Source organism: Chaetura pelagica, unplaced genomic scaffold (genome assembly GCF_000747805.2).
Source record: "Chaetura pelagica isolate M959 unplaced genomic scaffold, ChaPel_1.0 scaffold72, whole genome shotgun sequence".
Classification (NCBI taxonomy): domain Eukaryota; kingdom Metazoa; phylum Chordata; class Aves; order Apodiformes; family Apodidae; genus Chaetura; species Chaetura pelagica.
The window spans coordinates 3,996,505-3,998,228 of record NW_009952560.1 but is presented as its reverse complement, the minus strand read 5'-3'; the positions used below and the strand labels follow the sequence as shown (position 1 = coordinate 3,998,228).

General features: G+C 62.9%; 1 protein-coding gene across 1 annotated transcript in view; it reads right to left on the bottom strand.

Annotated features, from left to right (window-relative positions):
* CORO6 (coronin 6) overlaps window positions 1–1,526 on the bottom strand; it is a 3,759-nt gene extending 2,233 nt beyond the window's left edge. Inside the window, exons 1-3 of the mRNA XM_009993210.1 lie at window positions 1,329–1,526; window positions 601–723; window positions 36–165 (exon numbers count right to left, since the gene is read on the bottom strand). Of these exons, the coding sequence (XP_009991512.1) occupies window positions 36–165; window positions 601–723; window positions 1,329–1,526 (451 nt within the window). The remainder of the gene's footprint in view (window positions 1–35; window positions 166–600; window positions 724–1,328) is intronic.
* Window positions 1,527–1,724: the final 198 nt, after the last annotated feature.

Genomic DNA, 1,724 nt, shown 5'->3' with positions numbered 1-1,724 from the left:
CTGCCCCTGGAGGGGGGTTCTCGGGCCCCCCCTACCTGCACTGAGCAGGACATTGCGGGCCGTGGGGTGCCAGCAGATGATGCCCACCCGCTTGGAGTGTCCCTCTAGCGTCACCACCGGCTCTGTGATGTTGCGCACGGGGACATAATCAGGGACCTGCCACACCTGGTGGGAGCACAGAGAACGGGGATCACCCCGTGTCTGAGCACTAAGCGGATGAGCGCCCCAGAGCCAATTAACCTCATCGTTAATCCCAGCTCAGGCTCCAGGGAGGGTGGTGAGGTGATGGCAGCAGCATCTGCATCCCAGAGCACATCCCTGGCACTCAGGGTGCTGCTGGGCAGGGGGGGGGGCCACAGCCAAGGTGCAGCCCGTAGCCCCCCCAGCTATTCCTGGGTGCTGAGTCGCCAGGGCGAGTATATTTAGCACAAACTGCTGCATCATGGAGAGAGCAGCCGCCGCCAGCGCGAACGCATGGCACGGGGCTAAAAATAGCCCGGTGACACTTCGCAGGCAGCAAAGCCACAGGGGGTGGAAGATGCTCCATGTCGCTCCCCCAGCTCCCACCAACCCCCTCCCACCAGGGGTCCGGCCCCTCACCATGACGGTGGTGTCCTCGGAGGCGCTGGCGATGACGTTGTCGTTGTGGGGACACCAGTCGATGTCCAGCACAGGCGCCGTGTGCCCTGTCACCAGCGGGTGGTTCTTGTCCACCCGTCCTGTCTGCAATGCCAAGGTGCCAGGATGAGCCCCCAGCAGCCGAGGGAGACCCCACTGGGAGACTCCCAAGTCCCAGCCCAGCCACTGCGTGGGGCTGTGGCACAAGTGGGGACTCGCTGGGGGCTTTGGTGGTGGCCAGAGCTCTGCAACTCCCTGGAACGGGGAAACTGAGGCACACTGTGACAATAGGGCTCACTTAGCACAAAGCCCTGGAGGGACACAAAGGGGAAGAATGTGCCCCAAGACAGGTTGGTTGGTGTCCCCTGTGATGGCATGAAGGGGCTGGGATGGGGTCCCCACTCTCTCTGCTGGGGTGGGCAGGGCAGATCCTCACCTCACGGGGATGCTCCCCGGGAACCACATGCCCCCAAGGAATTTGGGCTGGGGAGAAATCCCACATTACCTCAGCTGCCCCTGGGACATCACCCTTCACGGTTGCCCATGACCACCCGAGGCTGTCTCTGCCCTGAGTGCCCACATGAGGACAGGGATGTTGGGGCAAAGCTGTGCTTCCCATGAGCTGGGGGGCTCTGAGACATCAGCAGCCCCCCAAAACCAAAGCCCATGGGCATGTGCCCCCCAATATATCCCAGGGGCCCCCTGCTCACCTTAGCAAGGGGGAGGACAATGAAGGCCCCACCACCACCTGATTCCACAATGATGGCCAGGAATTTGGGGTTGACAGCGCAGAAGGAGCTGTCCCATGTCACCTTGGAGACACGGATGTCCTCGTACATCTGGTCGGCCTTCACCGGCTGCCCAAAGACGTGACGGAACTTGCTCTGACGGACCACGCGGCGGCTCATGGCTGGGGGGTGCAGGGTCAGGCCATGACACACCGTCCCAGCAGGGCACGGAGGAGTGTCATCCCCCTCAGGCCTCACATTCTGAGAGACAACCCCCCTACCCTAGCACAGGTGGGGCACATGGAGATGGCAGAGAATGAGGGAGCAGGATGGTGCCTGATGTGGCCCTGACCCTGTGGCAGGGACCAGGGCAGTCCC